This window comes from Danio aesculapii, chromosome 25, assembly GCF_903798145.1.
Source record: "Danio aesculapii chromosome 25, fDanAes4.1, whole genome shotgun sequence".
In the NCBI taxonomy this organism is placed as follows: Eukaryota; Metazoa; Chordata; class Actinopteri; order Cypriniformes; family Danionidae; genus Danio; species Danio aesculapii.
In genome coordinates this window covers 2,296,332-2,317,604 of record NC_079459.1, presented here as the reverse complement: position 1 = coordinate 2,317,604, position 21,273 = coordinate 2,296,332, and the positions used below count along the sequence as shown (strand labels likewise).

The 21,273-nt window shown below is 37.6% G+C and overlaps 8 protein-coding genes across 8 annotated transcripts; 2 read left to right on the top strand and 6 right to left on the bottom strand.

The window, feature by feature from the left end:
- Positions 1 to 1,761: 1,761 nt before the first annotated feature.
- On the bottom strand, positions 1,762 to 6,287 carry LOC130218981 (piggyBac transposable element-derived protein 4-like). Its single transcript, XM_056451256.1, has 2 exons — positions 6,154 to 6,287; positions 1,762 to 3,298 (listed from the first exon to the last, which is right to left on the bottom strand). The coding sequence occupies exons 1-2, from the start codon at positions 6,285 to 6,287 to the stop codon at positions 1,762 to 1,764; spliced, it is 1,671 nt and encodes a 556-aa protein (XP_056307231.1).
- A 1,341-nt stretch (positions 6,288 to 7,628) lies between these two features.
- Positions 7,629 to 8,062, bottom strand: LOC130219856 (histone H3). The gene has a single exon (XM_056452350.1). It carries the CDS (start codon positions 8,048 to 8,050, stop codon positions 7,640 to 7,642), a length of 411 nt encoding a protein of 136 aa, XP_056308325.1. The 5' UTR covers positions 8,051 to 8,062; the 3' UTR covers positions 7,629 to 7,639.
- A 670-nt stretch (positions 8,063 to 8,732) lies between these two features.
- On the bottom strand, positions 8,733 to 9,450 carry LOC130219853 (histone H1-like). The gene has a single exon (XM_056452348.1). The coding sequence runs from the start codon at positions 9,436 to 9,438 to the stop codon at positions 8,824 to 8,826; it is 615 nt and encodes a 204-aa protein (XP_056308323.1). The 5' UTR covers positions 9,439 to 9,450; the 3' UTR covers positions 8,733 to 8,823.
- Positions 9,451 to 11,041: 1,591 nt separating this feature from the next.
- LOC130219866 (histone H2B 1/2-like) lies at positions 11,042 to 11,485 on the bottom strand. The gene has a single exon (XM_056452361.1). The coding sequence runs from the start codon at positions 11,479 to 11,481 to the stop codon at positions 11,107 to 11,109; it is 375 nt and encodes a 124-aa protein (XP_056308336.1). The 5' UTR covers positions 11,482 to 11,485; the 3' UTR covers positions 11,042 to 11,106.
- A 1,041-nt stretch (positions 11,486 to 12,526) lies between these two features.
- On the bottom strand, positions 12,527 to 12,861 carry LOC130219873 (histone H4). Its single transcript, XM_056452367.1, has one exon. It carries the CDS (start codon positions 12,851 to 12,853, stop codon positions 12,542 to 12,544), a length of 312 nt encoding a protein of 103 aa, XP_056308342.1. The 5' UTR covers positions 12,854 to 12,861; the 3' UTR covers positions 12,527 to 12,541.
- A 967-nt stretch (positions 12,862 to 13,828) lies between these two features.
- Positions 13,829 to 14,521, bottom strand: LOC130219861 (histone H2A-like). Its single transcript, XM_056452356.1, has one exon. The coding sequence runs from the start codon at positions 14,516 to 14,518 to the stop codon at positions 14,132 to 14,134; it is 387 nt and encodes a 128-aa protein (XP_056308331.1). The 5' UTR covers positions 14,519 to 14,521; the 3' UTR covers positions 13,829 to 14,131.
- A 3,288-nt stretch (positions 14,522 to 17,809) lies between these two features.
- LOC130219868 (histone H2B 1/2-like) lies at positions 17,810 to 18,197 on the top strand. Its single transcript, XM_056452363.1, has one exon. It carries the CDS (start codon positions 17,823 to 17,825, stop codon positions 18,195 to 18,197), a length of 375 nt encoding a protein of 124 aa, XP_056308338.1. The 5' UTR covers positions 17,810 to 17,822.
- Positions 18,198 to 19,161: 964 nt separating this feature from the next.
- On the top strand, positions 19,162 to 19,559 carry LOC130219862 (histone H2A-like). The gene has a single exon (XM_056452357.1). The coding sequence runs from the start codon at positions 19,173 to 19,175 to the stop codon at positions 19,557 to 19,559; it is 387 nt and encodes a 128-aa protein (XP_056308332.1). The 5' UTR covers positions 19,162 to 19,172.
- The last annotated feature ends 1,714 nt before the right edge of the window (positions 19,560 to 21,273 follow it).

The window sequence follows — 21,273 nt, the reverse complement described above, 5'->3', positions numbered from 1 at the left end:
CCAAAAAGCATTCAATTAAATGTTGTAAATAATCAGATTTTTAAAAATGTAAATAATGTTACTCGACAGATAGAAAACTATGCAGAAGACATACTCAATTCTGTTATAAATTATATTGTTTTTGTTTTTACTGCTATATTTTATTATAAAATGTAAAAAACAAATGCTGTATAAGTAATATAAAGCAATGTTTTCTAGTTATTTTTAAATATTATTAAATAAATTAAGAAATTACCCATGGGCAGCTATATTTACCTTTGGCCACTAGCCTCAACTAAGTTTGGTTTTTGGCCCTTCGTAAGAAAAGGTTTGGACACCCCTGTTTTAAACTCGTGATAAATCAAAACTCTTGATATATCAAAAAATAAATAAATAAAAAATAATACTATATATATATATATATATATATATATATATATATATATATATATATATATATATATATATATATATATATATATATATATATATATATATATATATATATATATATGGGGGAATGAGCAGTATTTATGATACAAGTATTTCAAATATAGTATTTTGTGATTTGTATTCAATAGGATTGATGAAAATGACTTAATATTTTGCATTAGAATACTTTAGTGTCTAGTATTTTTGTATTTTGAAAATACTGTAAAATACTTTGTAAAAAGTCTACGTCATTGTCATCATAAAAATGCGGCATTTAAATGGCACTTTCTCCATTATTTCCCTATAGGCTTGAGACTAGAACTAACAATTGATTAATATTTAAGAAGATGGATAATGATTGTAGTATTGAATTTATGCATCACAGCATGGCGATACGTACTATAATTAAGGAAGAGGAAATATATCTGCCTAAAGATGTCAAAGTGGGACAATATATGACACACAGATATTTAATAATGCTGCAATTCAGTCTATATAGGATAGTCAAAAACACCTGATTTGGTTATACGGTATCAGCAGGATATATGTGAAGAGTTTATTTGCAAAAAATGATAACTTAATTTTTAGTAAATCTTTTGAGATAGTTTTTATGATGCACATTAAAGAAATTACTAACACTAAAGTTTCTAGTGTTCAGAATTAGTTTTCAGAAATAGTGAAAAAAGCCTATTGAAGAGTTCAATTCCATTAAATTAGACTTTTTAACATTCTGTTAAATAAAAAATGAATTAACACTTCATATATCAACCTATTATGGATGTAGGAATGCTAAGAGGTTTGATAATCACAGTACAGAGATTATGTCAATTTTACAGGCCACACAATGGGTCAACATAATCAACAGATGTAGTATTATATTCTAATATACTCTACAGTAGTATATTCTAACTAATTATCTGCATTGAACAGGGCTTCCTGTATGAAATCTGTCTAAAAATATACTTATGAATAAAAACAAGTTAAAAAATCTACAGTTACCTAGCTACTCATGTACAGTAAGAGTAAAGGTGAACGAGGTGGCAGAGAATCTGTTTAATTTGCTCAGAGAAAAGCTGTTGCTATCAAATTTAGTTTACTTTACATTTAACAGTGAAGGGATTGATCGAACAGGCTTATTCGTGGAAGGTCTGCAAAGAAGGTTCATGCTGTGTGGCGTACATGGAAATATAAAAATGCCTTTGACTCTAAAAAAAGTTCAACACTGTTGGCTTGATTGCTTTTTATTTACAAATGTGTATATATATAATGCATAATTAGGGCCAACAGAGGCACTGATTGGCTCCGTAACACGTGCATGACCATGTCTCGTATCCTCTATTTTGGTTTTATTTAAAGTCCTGAGCAGGCAATGTTTTTGTGCCAATCCAGGAAACAGTTCCTGTCCACCTCAACACACAAAAAAACATCACACGTCTGGCATTTCCAAGGTGTTAGTTGCCTTTTGTCTTGTTTTTTACACTGACTGCAGGCCTGGCGGCCGGTTTTCTCAGTGTCTGACTCCAGCGGAGCTCCAGAAACCGGCAGATGCTCCAACTGTATACTGCTCTGTTCAGGGGCTTCCTCTGATACGCTGCCTAGCTCCTGAATCAGCTGGTCCATAAACTTCTTGTTGGTCATGTTGCCTCCCAGCTCTTTGTGCAGTATGAAAGCGTTGGCGGCAGCGATGTCCAAGAAGTGCAGGAAGACTCTTTTGTACCATTTCATAGATTTGTAATGCATCATGTAATACTGCAGCAGCTGATCGAAAGGGTCAACCTCTACGATATGTTGGCTGTATGTGCTGACAGGCGCAGGACACGGGATGCTCTTCGTCTTCCACGAGCCTCGGCGTCTGACTCTCCTTTCCACGCGTTCTCCTGTATAGGCCTTATGGATGGTGGAACATATCGACACCTCAGGTCTATCCATCCACTTCACAAACACCACAGGCCCGTCCCGAATCCACCTGTAGGATCCCCTGGTGGACTTTTCAGTTAGTGGATTGGATTTGTTTCTTGGGAAGTCCTTCCTTTGGTCTCTGTACATCCCATATGCGCCAAACTTCAAAGCAAACAAGTCCTTCATGAGCTTTGGAGTGGTGTAGAAATCGTCCATGTACACGTGGTATCCAGAGCCCAAAGCTTTAGGGTCCAGAAGAGACATCACAGTGTCATACGAAAACCCAGGTCCTGGAGGAAAGCTACTATTAGTCTTGTACACAGAAACGTCCGCCGTATATCCATTTGACGTGTCTATAAGGACGAAAAACCTGAAGCCTAAATTCGCTTTAATGGCAGGCTTTACTTTGCTCAGCACGAATCTTTCGCACACTACTAAATTTCTTCTAGGTTGATAGTGGGCACTGCATGCCAGACGGATGCTGTCCATGAGAGGTTTGACTTTTAAAAGAGTGTCCTCATTATTCTCATCTGCGTTTGGGTCACTCAAATGCAGATTACATGAAATGGCGTGATATCTGTCCATTGACATGACTGTTGAAGGAAAAGTCACGGAGAAGAAAGGGTCCTGCCTCCAGTAGTCCGCAATGGACCACATCTTCACCGTGTTCATGAAGAAGATGAGTCCAATGTAGTGGTAGAGCTCTTCAACGCTGACGTCCGTCCATGGGTATTTGCACTCCGTTGCCAATGCTCTGGCCGCCTGAGCATTTGTGTTGTTGCACAGGTTTGACACGAAGCTCTTTGAGTAGAAGAGTTTGAAGAGACTCAAAGGATTGAGAGGGTGAGCAGAACTCAACTGCGGCCCTGGATTACGAGAAGGCTGAAACCTCAGAGTCTTTGGAAGCTTGTCAGCATCTCTCTCCGTGCACCAAGACACAGTCTTGGCACTTTTTGCACCAGGAATCTGCTCACTGTCCTTGTCACAGCTATAAAAAAGTAAACCAATGTGAGTATGCAGACAACTGGATCAAAACACAATCAATTTCTAACACTGGATTTCCAAATCCATTAATACTTTGTGTATTAACTTATAAGGTGTATAAAATGTTTGCTGTCTGCTTGTGTTTCTTGTGCACTACATTACTATGAAAGACAAAGAAAGTACAAAAGATTTTACTTTTTTACTTGCTCTAGTCACCATAGGTGAGATACAAACACACATTAAGCATGTGACCAAATTAACTGCCCATCACTATTTATGGGGCATCAGCATCCTTAGGTGTAAATGTTGAGAAAGTGGTTTGCATAAAGGTACTTTACAGTAAATCTTTTCACCTTGGATTTTTACAACTGCTCTTCTTGACAAACAAACGACAAACTCTTCTTTAAATTGACATTCAGAAGCTATAATCGATCGAATTTTTCTAGGTCAATAATTTTAATTATTCTTCCTAGTCCTTCTTCGACTGTCCTTTGTCTGTATCATAGTAGAAGGTGTGTATTTATTTCAATTATTTTAAAATCAAGTAACCCTTCACTTGTAATATGTGAGCATATTCAATGTACAAAGCCTGTCAGTAGACTATGAGGGCAAAAAAAAATAAATAAAATAAAATAATCGTTCATTAACCGTAATGGAGTTAAAATGTTCAATGCATCGAGATTTAGATTTTAGGCCAAACCGCCCAGCTCTAATAAATGTTTATTCTAATATTTATCAGCAAAAAATACATAAATAAAAGCTAAAAATGTAACATTAGTCTAAAAAATTACCAGTATTAACTGCTGTAAAATATAATTAACCTTTAAAACTTTAACTCTAAACAATTTAAAGTCTTTTGAGTTTCTTGATTACACACACGTTGTGTAGCTAATAGTATAAAGTATATATGAATATAAATTGCAAACTACTACACAAGTGGAAAACTAAAGTTTAGATATTCAGGAAGTTGCAATATCTTCATATAAATTGTCTAATTCTGTTAAAATGTAATTAAATAAAACTAAATAAACAGTATATAATACAAATATACTTTCTCAATTTTAATTTATGAACCAAAAACAATGACCATCAAACACTTTCACTATGAAGACAATCACATTTGGTTGTAAATGTGTATAAAAAACCACAAAACATATCAGCTTCAATACTTCTACTAAAGGAGCACTTCCTCAAGACTTTCCACAATTTTACATGTCTTTGGCTCTAATCACCAAGGGTGAGATAAGAGTACATACATTAAATAGTGATGGACAATCAATGGAAATTTGGTCACAGGCTAATGTCTGCTGATGGGACGTCAACATCCTTAGGTGTAAATGTTGTGAAAGTGGTTTGCAGAAATAAGTACTTTACAGTAAGTTTACTTTACTGACCGTATAATAACCTTGGATAAAAATATAATGGTTTCACAGCATCGTGATTCCTGCTCTAAAATAAGCTAATTTTAAATGCCTTAGTAAAAAACAACAACTTTTCCCCTTTAAACACAATACATTTCATTTTAGGAAATGTTTATAATATTTTAGAACAGTACACACACACTAGGGGCGACGCAGTGGCGCAGTAGGTAGTGCTGTCGCCTCACAGCAAGAAGGTCGCTGGTTTGAGCCTCGGCTGGGTCAGTTGCCGTTTCTGTGTGGAGTTTGCATGTTCTCCCTGCGTTCGCATGGGTTTCCTCCACAGTCCAAAGACATGCGGTACAGATTAATTGGGTAGGCTAAATTGTCTGTAGTGTATGAGTGTGAATGTGTGGACGTTTCCCAGAGATGGGTTGGAAGGGCATTCGCTACGTAAAAACGTTCATTCCGCTGTGGCAACCCCTAATGAATAAAGGGATTAAGCCGGAGGAAAATGAATGAATGAATTTTAAGATTTGACTTTCAAACAAGTGCATCCGACATTTTTTTTTCATTTTCATTTTGGTGCATACCTAAAATATTAACTACAACTTGATGATTGCCACTATTGTGCATATTAAGCCAATTTGCAGTAAAGCCAACAGCTTTTATCACATTATACAGTATTATGATGATACTGACCGCAGATTAATAAAGGGACTAAGCCGACAAGAAAATGAATGAATTAATGAATGACATACACCAGGCTAAATAATTCTGCCGTTTTCATTAGTTTCAAAAACAAAGATGTCTCTATAGTACATAAAAAATAGCATACAGTAAACCGTAGGAGCCGCATAACAGTTTTTTTTCACAGTTTTAATGCATTTACTATCCAAACCTCAGTAAACCTTGGAACTGGTGACCTTCCCATGTCTAATCTAACCTAGACACTGTCAACTTTTTTCGCATATTGAGTACATTGTAAAACCCAATAAGTTAAGGTAACTCAAATGGTTTGTTGCAATCGGTTTGTTCAAATGGTTTAAGTTCAATGAGTCCTAATGAGTACTGTGAACTTATTCCATTTAAGTAAATGAAGCAATTTGAGCACAATAAAACCCAATAAATAAAGAGGACTCAAATGATTTGTAGCAATCGGTTTCCTCAATCAGTTTGAGTTAATACAATAATCTATAAGAGTAGTGAACTTCATTTAAGTTAAGTAATGAGGTATTTAATAACTCATTACCTTCAACACAGAGTACAAAACTCTTTGTAAAAATGAGTAGAATTAACTTTAAGTAAACTTTGAGTTAGCTACACTCGTTTCATTTGATAAAATTGACAGTTTGTTTTTACATAGCGTTTGCGTATACGTTTTATCAAGAGTAAATCCCTCATAAAAACAAAATATATTAGATACAGATAGATCTGAAACATCTATCAATCTACGAAGTGGGCTGATAATAGTCAGTATGTACTTTTAATGACTAAATACTCTCCAGAGTGCTCTGTTTCCTCATATTCTTCGTCATCAAAGACGAGGTCTTCTTCTTCATCAGAGGAAAAATTGGACTCTTCCTCGCGGTCAGCGTCCACCTGGGGAGTTTCCTCGAGTTTGCTGCGCAGCATCTCGACGAAAAAAGTAAACAAAGCTTAAACTTGCGATATCTGCGTGGCTTGTGTAACGTTTCACCACACGAGCTCTGAGAGTGTGTATAATCAGATATATGCACAAAGTACACAAACTAAACGTATTTGCTCTCTCCTGCCTTGACCGTTAGTGCCGTTTGATGCCTAGCTTCACTTGCCCGTGCTAGCCTAGCGTACAAGCGTACAAGCATGATATGTTATTTCAATGGAGAGAAAAGGTGGGCACAATAAGCCTCGCCTCAGCTTCATGTTTAGATTTTCCACCTTGCATTCAATAGCTTTGTAATTGTAATTTGAAAAATACAGTAAATAAACACCACGTGCTAGTCCGTTGTTTACATATAAACCTGAGTTGTGCAATAAATGTCACTCCTGTTACTGTGGTGCTGAGTTAATATCGCACTGTATCAGTTGAAATGCTATTTAATAGTGTTATCTTATTTTATACTAAGATCAATTTAAACAAAGTGCATGATTTTGTCAGGAAGTGGCACTCTTGTCTACTGCAGAAAAGCAGAGATGATAGGGCACGTCACAATGCAAACCAAAATGAAAAATCTAAATAGTTTTTTTTTGTTATGATTTAACATTATAAATGCTTTTACTTTCACTCAAAAAATGTATAGTGATAAATAACATAAAAAGATATATATTACATTTTAATGGTGTTGTAGGTCTCCCAAACTGACATCAATAACGATAGATTTCTTCTTGCAGATCATGATGCTAGAATATCTGAAAGATTGTGACACTGAATATTAATCATGCTTAAAAATCTGCTTTACTCCCACAATAATAATTTTTAAACTACATAAAATAAAATAACAGTTTTATAACATTGTAATACCGTAATAATTTCACTGTACTATATGTGAAATTTAAAATCTTGTTTTTTGACTACTGATTTGATGTCTTAGATGAGATTGAAAGATGTTGCTGTTTCTTTCCTCTTGATATTTCAGTAACCATTATTTTGGTATTCATAATTGAGTGAGGGTGTGGTAAATGAGTTGCCTTAATTCTTATAACATCCACCGTTACTCCATGTAGGTTTTTCACAGATTAAAACCTACATATATTCCACGTTTTTCTGGTTATTTGCATCCAAAGAACTGGCATAATAAAATAATTTAAAATGGGACTCAGTTGCATCGAAGTCTCTTTTTTTACTAAATGAAGTTTTGTACTTACACTGTTCATGTATATCTTTTTTTTATAATAAAGTTCTTGTAGATCTCACATGTACAGTGTATAATAGAACATCTCCTTAGTATGACAGACTGAGGTGGCTCTTAAAAGAGCCTTTGGGTGTAAATTAGATGAATGAAAGTTTAAGCGCGCTCTCCACGGATGCGGCGGGCCAGCTGGATGTCCTTGGGCATAATGGTGACCCTCTTGGCGTGGATGGCGCACAGGTTGGTGTCCTCGAACAGACCGACCAGATAAGCCTCGCTGGCCTCCTGCAGGGCCATAACAGCGGAGCTCTGGAAGCGCAGATCTGTCTTGAAGTCTTGAGCGATTTCTCGCACCAGACGCTGGAAGGGCAGTTTGCGGATCAGCAGCTCAGTGGACTTCTGGTAGCGACGGATCTCTCGCAGAGCCACGGTGCCGGGCCTGTAGCGATGAGGCTTCTTGACGCCGCCGGTGGCCGGGGCACTCTTACGGGCAGCTTTGGTAGCGAGCTGCTTCCTCGGAGCTTTGCCTCCAGTAGATTTACGGGCGGTCTGCTTGGTTCTTGCCATTGTTGGTGAGCTTCAAACTTAAGCTCTGATAGTACAGAATAATGTTAGCGTGTACGCAGACGCAGCGTTTATATCTCTCGCGCTGCACTGAGTAATATCCGTAGAAGCATTTGATTGGTTATTGCGTTTACGCAGCAGTATGACGTTACCATTCTAGCCAATGGCTACGTTCTTCGTTTCAAACAAATGAATGACAGCGTTTAGAATTATTTTGCGCGGGAAAGGCACCGCACGAAAATTATTTTAAAGGAGAAATTTATTTATTTTTGCATTTAAATTAATGGCGACGAAAACATATTTAATTCTCTTACATATTTATTTGATCATCATGTTTAGTCCTCACCAACAATTTTTGTGTAGTATAAGCTGACAAAAATCTAGATTGGTATGACAAACTCATGAATGTTTTAATTGGGAATTTGCTGTGAAAAAAATATGCTTTATGCAAACATTATTTTGTAATTTTGTGCAACCACTTTTTTAATTTAGGCATTTAATTGTGAGTAAATGGATAAAATGTGCGGTCACGCGCATGAAAACAATGTTGGATATGTGTAATCAATGGAAAATGCTTCTCTAACTTGATTCATGTGTCCGCTTCAGTGGTCTAGCGTCTCATTTAGTTCGCTGTTTTGAAACTATTTTGACTAAATCTAAAAAAAAAAAAAAAACATTCACCCTGAACTGAAAACTAATTGAAAATGCTCTTTACTATTATGTGGGTGGCTCTTAAAAGAGCCGTTTGGTTTTGTTGAAGAATCGAGCAGAGACGATTACTTCTTCTTGGGAGCCGCCTTTTTAGGCTTCGCCGCCTTGGGTTTAGCAGTTTTGGGTTTAACTGCCTTCACCTTCTTGGGGCTCTTGGCTGCTTTCTTGGCAGCTGCTGGTTTCTTTGCCTTCTTGGGGCTCTTGGTCGCCTTCTTGGCAGCCGCTGGCTTCTTGGCTTTCTTGGGGCTCTTTGTCGCCTTCTTCACAGATGTGGCCGCCGGTTTCTTCGCCTTCTTGGGAGATTTCTTAGCTGCGGGTTTCTTGGCAGCAGGCTTCTTGGCTTTCACGGCTGTTTTCTTAGCTGCCTTCTTGGGCTCGGCTTGCTTCTTGTTCAGTTTGAATGAACCGGAGGCGCCTGTGCCTTTGGGCTGGACCAGAGTACCGTTGAGCACCAAGGCCTTGACGGCGGTTTTAACGCGGGAATTGTTCTTCTCCACATCATAGCCGCCGGCAGAGAGAGCCTTCTTCAGGGCTGCGAGAGACACGCCGTGTCTCTCCTTGGATGCGGTCACAGTCTTGACGATGAGGTCGCGGACATTTGGGCCCGCTTTCTTGGGCTTAGACGCAGACTTCTTCTTAGGAGCTTTAGCCGGAGCGGGAGCTGGAGCAGTTTCAGCCATTTTTTCTCAGCAGGAACGTTACCACGTCGACAACTAGCAGTGAATAATGAAGCCCTACTGAGCAGCGCTGTGAATTTAAGTAGCACATGAGAACTGTGTAGACTCAATCGCCAGCCATCGGGGACTCTGAGCGCCTCTACCAAATAAATTGTGCTTTCTCTCTTTAAACACAGAGCAAAACAAGTGCCACAAAACATTTTTTTGCACACTGGAAAGACTTTAGTGATAAGAAGAGGGGCAAGGCATTTTCATGGGAGTCAAAAGAGAGACGCCATAAAGATGTGTTGAGACTTATTGAGGCATTTGTCCTCACTATGTTCTTTTACTGAACACTATGCACACTACAGACTGACAAAAAAAATCTGTAAATAACTATGCAATCATCTTATATATAATAACTAAGTCTTTATAACTAAGTTATATGTGTTGCTGTGGTATAATATTAATAGAAACAGATTAGTATAACGATTTGTGTATAATGTATGCCCCCCAAAGATGCAAAAAAAAAAGCCCATGTCCTAAAAAAAAGTGTGTAGACAAAGGAAATATTTTTAATCTAGATTAATGTTTAACCTTAGCTTCCAGGGTGGATTTTTCTTTGGCTTAATCACACTCACTTTCATTTTTTGTGCTTACAAACGTTCGAAACAGTGTCACCTTTAAAAGAAAATCTACACACAATTCTCAAAGCTGCACACACAAAATGCCTTGTTTCCTTCAAAATGTAACACTACATTCAAAATGCTATAAACTTATGTCTGAAATGAAGCGTTTGCGTCAAATAGCAAACACTTATTTCAATAATAGTAATGTTTCGATATAACATTGTATACACTAGTTCTAAATCTAAAGCTCTTTTCTCATTTCATTTCAATACAGTGTTCTAAGGTGAAAATAATCTGCTGAGAGTAACAGATACACTGTAAAGTATGTAGAAACAGAAAATATTTATTAGGCCAAACATTATTGTTGCAGTAGCATACAACAAAATCATTGTTTAAAAAATTGTACGTAAAGCAAAATTATAGAATACAGTAGGGAACAATTGTGTGTGTGTACACTACAGAACCTAGCAAGTAATTTAGGTTTTGAATTGTGGATGGGTGACAAACCAGTTTTGTTTCTTTGGGACTAGAAAAAGTCTCGTGGCCTGTTGTCATGTTTGAGTTTCAGTTGGTTTGTGATCAGTTAAGAAATTAGTGTTTGCACATTTGGAAAAGGAAAGACAGTAGTTTCCTGTTTTAGTTAGAAAGTGTGTAGCGGTTTGATTTACGCAATTAAAAACAAAAGTTTAAGGCTGAGAAATAACTTCTGGTTTTGGAGATCTGCTCTGTAGTTAAGTGAGAGGTTTCAGATATTGTATATTAAAAGATTGTATAAGTAGTTGGAAAAACTAAATACTTTACTTTTTTTCCAGAGAGATACTATAGGTTGACTTTCATTCAACATTCCTGCTTTAATATAACGGTGGCAAAGAAAATATTAATCTTTTAGTTACACTAAATCTAAATAAGTTGTTTATTTGCCACCGAACAAGCTTCACCAAATTTCCCTGCAATGTTTACAGAATTTTGAAAAGGGAAGCGGATATCAGAATAAAGCTCTCTCGCTGAGAAGATGGGTGGCTCTTAAAAGAGCCTTTGAGGTAGCTGAAGAGGATTCAGCGCTTTACTTGGAGCTGGTGTACTTGGTGACGGCCTTTGTGCCCTCGGACACGGCGTGTTTGGCCAGCTCTCCGGGCAGCAGCAGACGCACAGCGGTCTGGATCTCTCTGGAAGTGATGGTGGAGCGCTTGTTGTAGTGAGCGAGACGAGACGCCTCACCGGCGATGCGCTCGAAGATGTCGTTGACGAACGAGTTCATGATGCCCATCGCTTTGGAGGAGATTCCAGTGTCGGGATGAACCTGCTTCAGTACCTTGTAGACGTAGATAGCATAGCTCTCCTTCCTGGTCCTTCTGCGTTTCTTGCCGCTTTTGCTGGCGGTCTTGGTGACGGCTTTCTTTGAGCCCTTCTTGGGCGCTGGCTTGGCTGGTTCAGGCATGATGATTTGATTTGAAAATGTCAACTCTGATTGATTCAGATCGGCACACACTGGCTATTTATTCGGCTCTTATGCTAATTTCACAAGGAAAGCTCAACCCTGTCTGATATGTGTATTGGCGCATTGAATGTGTAACACTGTTTTCATTGGCCAGAAAGCAGAGAGGCTTATAAACTTTAAAACTGTTGGCTCCTCCCACGATAAACTTCCGCACAGATGTTCTTTGTTAAAATTTCCCGCTCGAATTTACGTTCTGGGTTAACATTGTATATGTCATTTAGATTTATTGAAAAATGAAAAAAAAAGTCAATATATAGATGTTTCTAGCACTAAGTGCACTATTAGTGGAATTTACTATAATTTTATTGGTGTTTTTAAGAGGACAGCCTAAAGATTTATTTTATTTATAAAGGAAAATATTAAAATTAGGACGTTCACATTTTGTCACAAAGGAAAACAAGAGCAGGCCTATTCATTAATTACAATAGAACTGAAAAGTTTTGGTTTCTTAAAATCCTTTAAATTTGTTGTTACGTTTTCAATCTTTAATAAATACAAAGTTTGGCTTTTTTCACTCAAGTCTTGCAAAGTGTCACAGATTCAGTCGTTACTGCATTTACAATAATGCATTGTACATTCGATCAACTTTGCGATCATCAGCATAGAATTCTTACCCGTTTATTACAGAACAATTGAGTTCTTACATTTCAGCTCTGCTCACTTTTGCTTATGAGACATGTTTGAATATCGTAATGCAAAACGTAAAGCTTTATTTCTGTATTGGCTCAACTGTATAATTTGTTCTCGAAAAACTGTTAATGTTTAAAGTAACATTGAAATTACATGTATATATTGGTTTAAATGTTTAATCTGAACATTTTAAAATTTTCCCGCTCAAATTGTTTCATACTAAATACATTGACTCAACAAAACTAAAATTTATGAAACTTATAAAACACGACGAGCTTAAAAACAAAACTCACGTTTTCTTTTAAAGCACTTTTTCTGAAATCATGGGCGGCTCTTAAAAGAGCCTTTTGTTTTACTGATGGAAAGATGTTTAACCTCCAAAACCATACAGAGTGCGGCCCTGACGTTTCAGAGCATACACAACATCCATGGCGGTCACGGTCTTTCTCTTGGCGTGCTCGGTGTATGTGACGGCATCACGGATAACGTTCTCCAAAAACACCTTAAGAACACCGCGAGTCTCCTCGTAGATCAGACCAGAGATACGCTTGACTCCACCACGGCGAGCGAGACGACGGATAGCGGGCTTGGTGATTCCCTGGATGTTATCACGCAGAACTTTACGGTGACGCTTAGCGCCTCCTTTACCCAGTCCTTTACCACCTTTACCTCTTCCAGACATGTTTATAAGCAATCGACAACCGAAGATCCATTCTGGCGCTACACGAGAGAATTTAGAGTCGCTCAGACGACCTGGTTGAAACAGACAAGGCGGAGCTGCAACGCAACGTCACACTAGGCGTGTCAGTTCGGATTGTCGTTTAATTCTTTTTTTATTATACAGCTGACAAATTGGTTTATCATATTTAAATGATTATAAATCCCCAACGTACAAATAATTACGTTTCCATAATCAGGTGCTTTTGGCCTAACACTTAACTTAAAAAAATTAACCGCTACTTATACCTTGTTTAGAACATTAAATAAATTAATCATAAAAAAAATCCTTATTGGTTTAGTAATATTATTCTATTGTCAATGAAGTTTTCCTTTCTTTTTCTGAATTCTCCCCTAAATAGTGTGTACTTACCACCCCATGTGATTTTATCATAGTGATGGATGGCATCCCTAGTGGAGCTAAACGCTGAGACTGTTGTATTTGGTAATTGTATTGAAGATATTTCTTTGGAAGACTGTGGAGGTTACAAGCAAATATTTAATTATCATTAAAGTTCTGTTAAAGTTCAGGGGCTGGGTTGTGTCTATGTTGTTTCCTTTTGGAAGAAATTCAATTAATTTGTGTGTTTTATCTTGAATAATTTTTCTGTGTTGTTTTGGGATGTCATTTTTAACTCCCAAAGGAATATAAAAGCCTCTGTTTATTTTACTTTCATGTATACATGTGTAATGTTTTTACTATAACTTAAAATATTTTATTTGTTAAATTAAAACCCCTTTTACACCAAAAGTGAAATGAATAAACATCAGTGAGGAAAAAGTTAATTCAGCTCAAATGAACATTTCTGGTTGAATGTTTGCAGCATTTGAAGTTAATGCCGATTTGTCAACAAAGCGCTGGAGGGCGGAGTAACTCACTTCTTTGAAAAAACACAAACAAACCGATATTTCATGCAAATGAAGCAGTAAACTTTACTAGTTACTTGAACTTGCTCTTTATTTGAAATACTTCCCCAAACACTGCATGGCCTGCAATAAACTATGGCCTGCAATAAACTGATTGTCAGTATGTCCTGGTTTTAATGAAAAAGGACGAAGGCTCAGATCTTGGAACTGAGAAGTGAAAAAGGAAGTATCTGGAGATCTATGGGGAACATTTGTGGCATTTGTGAAAAATTAAGCCCAGGAAGGGATGATTGAGTTCTTAATGAAACTGCAGTTTTAAAGAATGAATGGGTGGCTCTTAAAAGAGCCTTTGGGGGAAACGAATAACTCAACTGATTTATTTGCCTTTGGTGGCCTTCTCGGTCTTCTTGGGCAGCAGCACTGCCTGGATGTTGGGCAGCACACCTCCCTGAGCGATGGTCACTCCGCCCAGAAGCTTGTTTAACTCCTCGTCGTTGCGCACCGCCAGCTGCAGGTGACGGGGGATGATACGGGTCTTCTTGTTGTCCCGAGCGGCGTTTCCAGCCAGCTCCAAGATCTCAGCGGTCAGATACTCGAGCACAGCGGCCAAGTACACTGGAGCACCGGCACCGACGCGCTGGGCATAGTTACCCTTGCGGAGAAGTCTGTGAACACGGCCAACGGGAAACTGGAGTCCTGCTCTGGAAGAGCGACTCTTGGCCTTTGCTCTAGCCTTTCCGCCGGTTTTGCCTCTTCCACTCATGATGCTCAGTTGAATCAGGAAACAGCGATCAATTCTGCGTCTTAACAATCAGCTTTTATCTCAACAGGCTTCTCGACTATTGGTCAGAATCTGTCTCAGTTGAAAACCAATCATTGCGCTTCCCTCCAATACCAAGACCCTCCTCCTTCAAGATGTTGATCTTCGATTCTTTTTTGTTTTGTTTTGCAATACCCATGTTTAAAACGTGTCAAATAAATCAGTTACAAACTAAATCTGTAAAGAAGTTTATAAAAAAAAAACTTTTGTCTGAATTGTCCCAAAATTAGCAACAAATGTTTTAGTATATTAATGCGTACATTGTCCATCCAATTTCTTTCAAAAAAAGCGTTTTGTTGACAATTTTGATTCAACTATTTTCCCGTGGTATAATACTGCGGTGTTTACGTCACATGTTGCCTACTATTTAATTTAGCTAACTAAAACATATGATTTTATGTGTAATTGAATCTTGTGGACGATTTGGACACATAAAAAGTTAAACAAATGTAAAGTTTGAACAGTTTTTTTTGCCAAGAATAAAAATGGGGATTTTTATATTATATTATATTATATTATATTATATTATATTATATTATATTATATTATATTATATTATATTATATTATATTATATTATATTATATTATATTATATTAGGTTTTCAAATAGTGTTGAATTTATCCTACTAAACGAAGTCCTTATATATATATATATATATATATATATATATATATATATATATATATATATATATATATATATAAATTATTTTACCCGCAAAAATAAATTCAAAACCGCCCAATATGGCAACACTGTCGACGAGTCTACCTTTCCAACTTTTCTGCTTGTCTTTTTATTGGGCCAATATACAAATTTATGAAGACTTGTGAATTGAGCATTCATTTGTGATTCATTTGTTTTGATTTTATAGTCCCGGCTATTGCCCCTCCAACAATGGATAGCGTTTTATTTCCCGCTCAAATACTTGCGTCTCTATCATCAGATCACTATTAAAAAAATAAATGCAACACCTCACGCTTCCAGCAAGCGATCAAATATTATAATGTATATCTAATTTTAAAATATTATAATTTATATCTAATTTTATGTTCTGTGACTGTCCCACTCAACATCACAGTCTGAGTTAATCTTTTGATTATAAGGAACATTTTATAACTTGTCATTTTGGAGTTATAAGGTACTTTCAGCATTTGTTTAAAGATGTGTCAACATGGATATTTAATGCTAATTTCTTTTTAATAATTTAGCACAATTCATTATTTTTTAAACACGCAAGAGGTACTTTTAAACGTGCCCAGTCCATGTCTGTAGGCCCAGTCTATGTATGTAGGCCCTGTGGGTGTTAGCAGAATATATGTGTGTGTGTGTTTTAAAAAATAAAGAAAACATTGGTGTCTGTGCAAACTTTTAAAGCAAGTTCTGGCCAAATATATTTTTTGGAATCGGTATCATGTGGTGTAAAATTAAATCCATAATTTGAACATCTTGACATGAGGTTCTTTGTGCTGTGGCCCCTGATAATCAGGGACTAAACCTAAGGAGATTGACTAAATAAACAAATTTATGAATGAATGTATGAATGACTGAACTAATGAATGAATATTTAATTAATGAACTTGACAAGTCCATACTCATCCAGAAATTTGCAGTCTGATTTCTGAAGTGATTTGGAAGGTCAAGAGGTGAAGTCAGCCTATGTAATTTTAAATAAACAGACTTGTATTTGATGGTCGGTGTTTTGAGTCTCTTAGGTGACATTATTTACATTAAATATAATACTTCTTTTTTAGTTTCAAAAAATAATTACTACATAATTGCTGCTTTGTCGAAATATACATGCTAAGTGTAAATGTTGGTTTAGAGATTATTTTAACTGGGCAGTGGGTATGACTGTATAGTGTGAGAGTTTCATAGATAAAATGGATGCCAGTTTACACAGGCAAAATATTATTAGAACATTTATTTGATTTGATTATAGATTCTATAAGCAAAATAGTGAGGCTAAAATAAACGTTTAAATTTTTTATAATTAAATGGCAATAAGAGAAGAAAGGAAAAAGAAGATAAGGCTATTGCATCTGGGTTACATAATAAAGCCTGACAGGTTCATTTATTCATTCATTTTCACTGGCTTGGTCTGTATTTTAGAGGTTGCCATAGCGGAATGAACCACTAATTATTCTGGCATATGTATTACACAGCGGATCCCCTATCAGCCGCAACCCAACACTGGGAAACACCCATACACACTCATTCACACACAGAAAGGGCAATTTAGTTTGGATTGTGGGGAAAACTGGTGCACCGGTAGGAAACCCACGTCAACACGGGGAGAACATACAGACTCCACACAGAAATGTCAATTGGCAAAGCCAGGACTTGTGGCCACAGTGCTAACCACTGAGCCACCATGCCACCACTGGCACGTTTAACAGATGTTAGACAAGTTCTCTGGGATGTACATTTAAATAAAAGAATCAAATGTTGTCCTCTTCATCTTTGCTATAAAATATCCACATTTACACAATATCTGAGGTAAAACTCTCTCTCATGTCTCATGAATTACTCAAAGTTAATAAAAGACCACATAGTTTGGAAATTCAAGAGTCATCACAGCTATATATTTGTTATCCCCAATTTTTAAAGTATTAATAAAAAAACTAATGAAACAATTTCAATTATCAATTTCTCAGTTAATATAAACAATTCCTTTTTGCTGCAAACAGGTTCATTAAACAGTTAAGATAATTAAAATGGAGTTTTATACATTTTAAATTTGGTAATCCTAATTTAAATTGTGTCTTCTGTAACTCAAGCATAGAATCGATTGATCATCTTTTTGTCAAATGCCCATGTTAAAGTGTTTTGGTCTAATTTATTAGTTTTTTTACACCAAAATTTAAGTTTAGCATTGATTTTCCATGTGTGATATAACCTGTTACTTTTCTCATGGCAAATTCTACTACAATTTTGAGATGGTGCATAAACCATAATAATTAACCTAGAGCTGAATGCAAAAAATAGGGGTTTTTTGTATTATGGCGGGAAAGTCAAACTATGAAGCAACATCAGAGATCAGTAGAAGTTTAATATTCAAATTTAGAAGCCTGCGATTGGCGGGAGGTTTATCAAGCCGCCCAATTCTGACCAAAGAGATCGTCATTCGTTGAGCGAAAGCACCCAATAGAAGGACAATACAGTCCTCCGGCTTGACAAGAGCTTTTTATAAAAACCCAGAACAGCGAGAAAACTTCATTCGGTTTCAGATATTTGAAGCATTCGCAATGCCTGAGCCAGCAAAGCCCGCGCCCAAGAAGGGTTCTAAGAAAGCGGTTACTAAGACCGCCGGTAAAGGAGGAAAGAAGCGCAAGAGGACCAGGAAGGAGAGCTATGCTATCTACGTGTACAAAGTGTTGAAGCAGGTCCATCCCGACACCGGCATCTCCTCCAAGGCGATGGGTATCATGAACTCGTTCGTCAACGACATCTTCGAGCGCATCGCCGGTGAGGCGTCCCGTCTCGCTCACTACAACAAGCGCTCCACCATCTCATCCAGAGAGATCCAGACCGCCGTGCGTCTGCTGCTGCCCGGAGAGCTGGCCAAACACGCCGTGTCCGAGGGCACAAAGGCCGTCACCAAGTATACCAGTTCCAAGTAAAGTGCTGAATCCTTTTCAGCTACCTCAAAGGCTCTTTTAAGAGCCACCTATATTATCTGTTAAAGAGCTCTCTGCGTCTGAATTAATTTTATGAACGGTGTTTGTTAAAGGTTAGGCACCTATATTTACTTAAACCGAGATTGTCTAGTGACGGTTCTACATTGTAGATTCTACAACAACAATGACGTTAGCAGGATCAAAAATGAGTGATTCAATACAAGCTTGGCATTTGCAAATATACAGATGTAGTTGTAAAATACACCATATTTTAACCGTTTTGTACAAATTTTATTGTGAACCAAGTGTTAAGTAAGTTGGTGCATAAACACTGATTTACAATAATCTTTGAGGCGTATGGTTGAGTCTGAATTCTCAAACTTCTACAACCCCGTTTTCATGACCAACTTCTATATTAGTATTATTATGATTAAATTATGGTTAATTAACATAATTTGACAAAATATGACCTTAAGAAGTTAAATTTGACCATTAAACGTTTATTCAGGTGTCCAACCATGACTAAATGTTCCAATAAATATTGAGAAATTTCCTTCATTTAAAATGCTAGTTCAATTCAAAGTTGTGATAGCTCTTTAACTCGTGATTTATTTGAATTTGTCTCAGCCTCTGGTTTTATGTTGGGGTGCATACTTTCTGTACATGTATATTCTGTTTAATATTCCAGTATAAATCTTATGATTGCATTTACTAGTTTTCCTAAATTTTAACCAGCTTATTGTGAATTGCTGAAATCCTAAACATATTTTGAGAATGTTTTACCAAGGATTCTGTCAACATGATTCGAAGTTTGAACAAAGAGAGAGGGGAGTGGCTTGGAATTTGGAGGGAAGTGTAGTGATTGGTCCAAAGTCAAAAACTTTGGCCAATAGACGGCGAGCACGCTCCTTTAAATATGAGCTGTTCTGTAGTTGCTTGTATAATTTCCTTTAGCGTCGAAGAAGCAATTACTGCAACATGAGCGGAAGAGGCAAAACCGGCGGCAAGGCCAGAGCAAAGGCTAAGTCTCGCTCATCCAGGGCTGGTCTTCAGTTTCCCGTGGGCCGTGTTCACAGGCTTCTGCGCAAGGGTAACTATGCTCAGCGCGTCGGTGCCGGTGCTCCAGTCTACTTGGCCGCTGTGCTCGAGTATCTGACCGCTGAGATCCTGGAGTTGGCTGGAAACGCCGCTCGGGACAACAAGAAGACCCGTATCATCCCCCGTCATCTGCAGCTAGCGGTGCGCAACGACGAAGAGCTGAACAAGCTTTTGGGCGGAGTGACCATCGCTCAGGGCGGTGTGTTGCCCAACATCCAGGCTGTTCTTCTGCCCAAGAAGACCGAAAAGGCCACCAAAGGCAAATAAGCCACTAATTTGACTACAACCCAAAGGCTCTTTTAAGAGCCACCCACTTTCTCTTTAAGAGAGCGATCTGAATTTAGTTGTAGCAACATTGACAACAAATTACTTCCTAGTAGTTTCTGGTGTTAATGACGAGGTCTTCAAAGTTTTATAAAACTACTTAACCTCAAGATTAGCAAACTTAAAAGTAATGCCGAATAATAAATTAGCTGTAACTCCAAATAAGTTTCCCTGACAGGTTTATCCAAATACAATTCCAATGTTTTTTAAAGTTTAAATTTGTAAACCGTTACAATATGAACGTTACCCTTTTGAAGATTTTATGCTAGACCCATAGAGTGTATCAGTCTTTCTTAACCTTGCACCAAGAAAACGTGCATGTTCTGCTGCCTTTTTATACTTTATTTTTACTGTATCGTTTTACTCACGTTTAACATTTCGTCAGTAGTGACCCGCCTCACAAATACAACATACGCATCTTACTGATGAAAATAAACATTATACAGGATGTCATTGAGAATCTGGAGCGGGAGTTTTCTTTTGTTAAAACACACCCCAGCTCACGCTTCTACAGAGCAGCCAATTATTCAATTCAATTCAATTCACCTTTATTTGTATAGCGCTTATACAATGTAGATTGTGTCAAAGCAGCTTCACATAAAAGGTCACAGTAAATAGGAACAGTGTAGTTAAGTTTGTAGTGTTTAAGTTCAGTTCAGTTTAGCTCAGTTCAGTGTGGTTTAATAATCACTACTGAGAGTCCAAACACTGAAGAGCAAATCCAACGATGCGCGGCTCTACAGATCCTGAACCATGCAAGCCAGTGGCGACAGCGGAGAGGGAAAAAAAACTTCACTAAAGGCGGAAGTGAAGAAAAAAAAACCTTGAGAGAAACCAGGCTCAGTTGGGCACAACCATTTTAATTTCTCCGCTGGCCAAACGTCTTGTGCAGAGCTGCAGTCTCAGTGGCGGAGGCTGGAAGCTGGCCTCAGCGAAGACTCGTCTGTCTCTGGAGCGTCATAGGAAACAGTCTCATGTTCTCCACTCTTCCATGACCATCGCAGTAGTTGTTCAGGATTCGGCCAGGTCCAGGATATGGAAACCTTGGGATCATCTCGTCGTTGGTCTTGGATCGAATCAGTGACTCTGCATAGTCTGAGGGCCTCGGGAAGAGTATCCCCAGGTGGAAATGGAGAATAAAGAAAATAATTAGCGTAGCTGATGTTCACAGTGTATATCAGCAAGATGCATAACCTGTGTGGAAGCCCCCTAAGTGGTGCACTAAGTGTATGCTTTACTGAACAGATAGGTCTTTAATCTAGTTTTGAATTGGGAGAGTGTGTCTGAGCCTCGGACGTTATCAGGAAGGCTATTCCAGAGTTTAGGAGCTATAAATGAGAAGGCTCGACCTCCTTTACTCGACTTTGCTATTCGAGGTACTACCAGAAGTCCTGAGTTTTGAGATCTTAAAGAGCGAGTTGGATTGTAGCGAGACAGAAGATTGGTTAGATAAGCAGGAGCTAGATTATTTAGAGCTTTATATGTAAGAAGCAATATTTTAAATTCAATACGAAACTTAACAGGCAGCCAGTGTAAGGAGGATAAAATTGGGGTGATGTGATCAAATTTTCTAGACCTGGTTAGAACTCTGGCAGCTGCATTTTGTACTAATTGAAGTTTGTTAATAGAGGATGCTGGGCAGCCAGCAAACAGAGCA

Bases quoted from the DNA above. Each gene is read 5' to 3' on its own strand.
- LOC130218981 (XM_056451256.1), bottom strand. From the start codon at position 6,287: ATGCTGCGCAGCAAACTCGAGGAAACTCCCCAGGTGGACGCTGACCGC. The intron at 3,299-6,153 runs GTATTTAGTCAT...ACTTTTTTATAG, and splicing joins GAAACAGAGCACTCTGGAGA to CTGTGACAAGGACAGTGAGC.
- LOC130219856 (XM_056452350.1), bottom strand. From the start codon at position 8,050: ATGGCAAGAACCAAGCAGACCGCCCGTAAATCTACTGGAGGCAAAGCT.
- LOC130219853 (XM_056452348.1), bottom strand. From the start codon at position 9,438: ATGGCTGAAACTGCTCCAGCTCCCGCTCCGGCTAAAGCTCCTAAGAAG.
- LOC130219866 (XM_056452361.1), bottom strand. From the start codon at position 11,481: ATGCCTGAACCAGCCAAGCCAGCGCCCAAGAAGGGCTCAAAGAAAGCC.
- LOC130219873 (XM_056452367.1), bottom strand. From the start codon at position 12,853: ATGTCTGGAAGAGGTAAAGGTGGTAAAGGACTGGGTAAAGGAGGCGCT.
- LOC130219861 (XM_056452356.1), bottom strand. From the start codon at position 14,518: ATGAGTGGAAGAGGCAAAACCGGCGGAAAGGCTAGAGCAAAGGCCAAG.
- LOC130219868 (XM_056452363.1), top strand. From the start codon at position 17,823: ATGCCTGAGCCAGCAAAGCCCGCGCCCAAGAAGGGTTCTAAGAAAGCG.
- LOC130219862 (XM_056452357.1), top strand. From the start codon at position 19,173: ATGAGCGGAAGAGGCAAAACCGGCGGCAAGGCCAGAGCAAAGGCTAAG.